This window comes from Gigantopelta aegis, unplaced genomic scaffold (genome assembly GCF_016097555.1).
Source record: "Gigantopelta aegis isolate Gae_Host unplaced genomic scaffold, Gae_host_genome ctg11016_pilon_pilon, whole genome shotgun sequence".
Classification (NCBI taxonomy): Eukaryota; Metazoa; Mollusca; class Gastropoda; order Neomphalida; family Peltospiridae; genus Gigantopelta; species Gigantopelta aegis.
Genome location: NW_024532555.1, coordinates 3,978 through 5,958, shown reverse-complemented (window position 1 = coordinate 5,958; position 1,981 = coordinate 3,978). Strand labels below are relative to the sequence as shown.

At 57.7% G+C, this 1,981-nt stretch overlaps 1 protein-coding gene across 1 annotated transcript; it reads left to right on the top strand.

Annotated features, from left to right (window-relative positions):
- Positions 1-1,091: 1,091 nt before the first annotated feature.
- On the top strand, positions 1,092-1,466 carry LOC121390954. Its single transcript, XM_041522776.1, has one exon. The coding sequence runs from the start codon at positions 1,092-1,094 to the stop codon at positions 1,464-1,466; it is 375 nt and encodes a 124-aa protein (XP_041378710.1).
- The last annotated feature ends 515 nt before the right edge of the window (positions 1,467-1,981 follow it).

Below are 1,981 nucleotides of genomic sequence, written 5' to 3'. Positions count from 1 at the left end.
TCCTCGCTGAGCTCACCTTAGGACCCTGCGTTACCGTTTGACAGATGTACCGCCCCAGTCAAACCCCGCCTGACACTGTTTCGGTGCGATCGCCCCCGGCGGGACGACGTTCCGGGGCTTAACGCCAGAAAGCCAAGGGGCTGTGGCGGCCCCGATCTGGGCCGGGGGGCGCCGCCCGAATAAGTCAAGAAACGATAAAAGTAGTGGTATTTTTCAATTGCACCGCGAAGCCTCCCCACCGATGCTACACCCTCTCATGTCTTCTTCACAGAGTTCGGACTAAAGTAGACAAGTCTCAACAGGGTCTTCTTTCCCCGCCGATTCTGCCAAGCGCCGTTCCCCTGGGCTGTGGTTTCGCTGCATGGTAGATAGGGACAGTGGGAATCTTCGTTAATCCATTCATGGTCGCGTCACTAATTAGATGACGAGGCATTTGGCTACCTTAAGAGAGTCATAGTTACTCCGTCCCGCCTTTACCACCCCGCGCTTTTTTTTGAATTTCTTCACTTTTGACATTCAGAGCACCTGGGCAGAAATCACATTGCGTCAACACCGGGTGACGGCCATCGCAATGCTTTGTTTTAATTAGACAGTCGGATTCCCCTGGTCCGTACCAGTTCTGAGTTGGCTGTTGAATGCCCAGCCGACACGGACGACGCACGGGGCGCCGCCGCATAGCTGAGGCAGTCCACGGGAAGGTGTGAAGCAACGGTCCGAGCTCGATCCCGACACGCTCACCAAACCCCCGAGTGGCCGCGCGCCCAGACCGCCCCGACGGAACGCCCCCGGCCCCGGCCGAAACCCGACGAGAGGCACCCGACGAGCGCGAACCCCGCCGAACGCCGACACGCCAGGAACAACCGGGCGAGAGAGAACCAAGAGCGGAGAGGGACGACGCGACCAGGGAGAGCGGCAGGCCTCGCCCGCCCGTGCCCTTCCCATCCCCGCTTCGTACTCCAGCCCGACTGGCCCAGCCGCTCCTAGCCAATCCTTGTCCCGAAGTTACGGATCCAATTTGCCGACTTCCCTTACCTACATTGTTAACGTGTCAATCGACTAGAGGCTGTTAACCTTGGAGACCTGCTGCGGATATGGGTACGGCCTGTGCACGAGAATCACGAGTCTCCGTCGGATTTTCCAAGGGCCGGCGAGAGCGCACCGGACACCGCAAGAGCGAGCGGTGGTGCTTTACGGGAACCCCTTTTCCCTATCTCCGGGCAAGCCGATTCCAGGGATTGGGATCCCTTACAAAGAAAGAGAACTCTTCCCGGGGCCTGCTCGCCGACGTCTCCGACTTCGTTTGCGTTACCGCACGCGACCCTTGCGGGGTGCCAATCTCCGTGTCCAGGTTCGGGAATATTGACCCGACTCCCTTTCGATGGAATACGGGCAAAACATTTTTTTTTTTCGAGCAAGGCATTGCCCCGTTTCAGAACGGAGCTCTCCTATCTCTTAGGGCCGACTGACCCATGTTCAACTGCTGTTCACATGGAACCCTTCTCGCCACTTCAGTCTTCAAAGTTCTCGTTTGAATATTTGCTACTACCACCAAGATCTGCACCCGTGGCGGCTCCACCCGGGCTCGCGCCCGAAGCTTCAGTGCTCACCACGGCGACCCTCCTACTCGTCCGGGCATGGTACCGTGGGTGCTCGTATTGCCCGGACGGTCCGGTATAGGCCCGACGCTCTAGCGCCATCCATTTTCAGGGCTGGTTGATTCGGCGCAGGTGAGTTGTTACACACTCCTTAGCGGATTCCGACTTCCATGGCCACCGTCCTGCTGTCTATATCAACCAACACCTTTTATGGTGTCTGATGAGCGTCAGCGTTTGGCGCCTTAACCGGACGTTTGGTTCATCCCACAGCGCCAGTTCTGCTTACCAAAAGTGGCCCACTTGGCACTCGAATTCAATGCCCGGCTCCACCGTGTTTCGTTGAGCGAGCCGGGCTTCTAACCCATTTAAAGTTTGAGAATAGGTTG

Coding starts and splice junctions, on each gene's coding strand:
- LOC121390954 (XM_041522776.1), top strand. CDS start 1,092: ATGGGTACGGCCTGTGCACGAGAATCACGAGTCTCCGTCGGATTTTCC.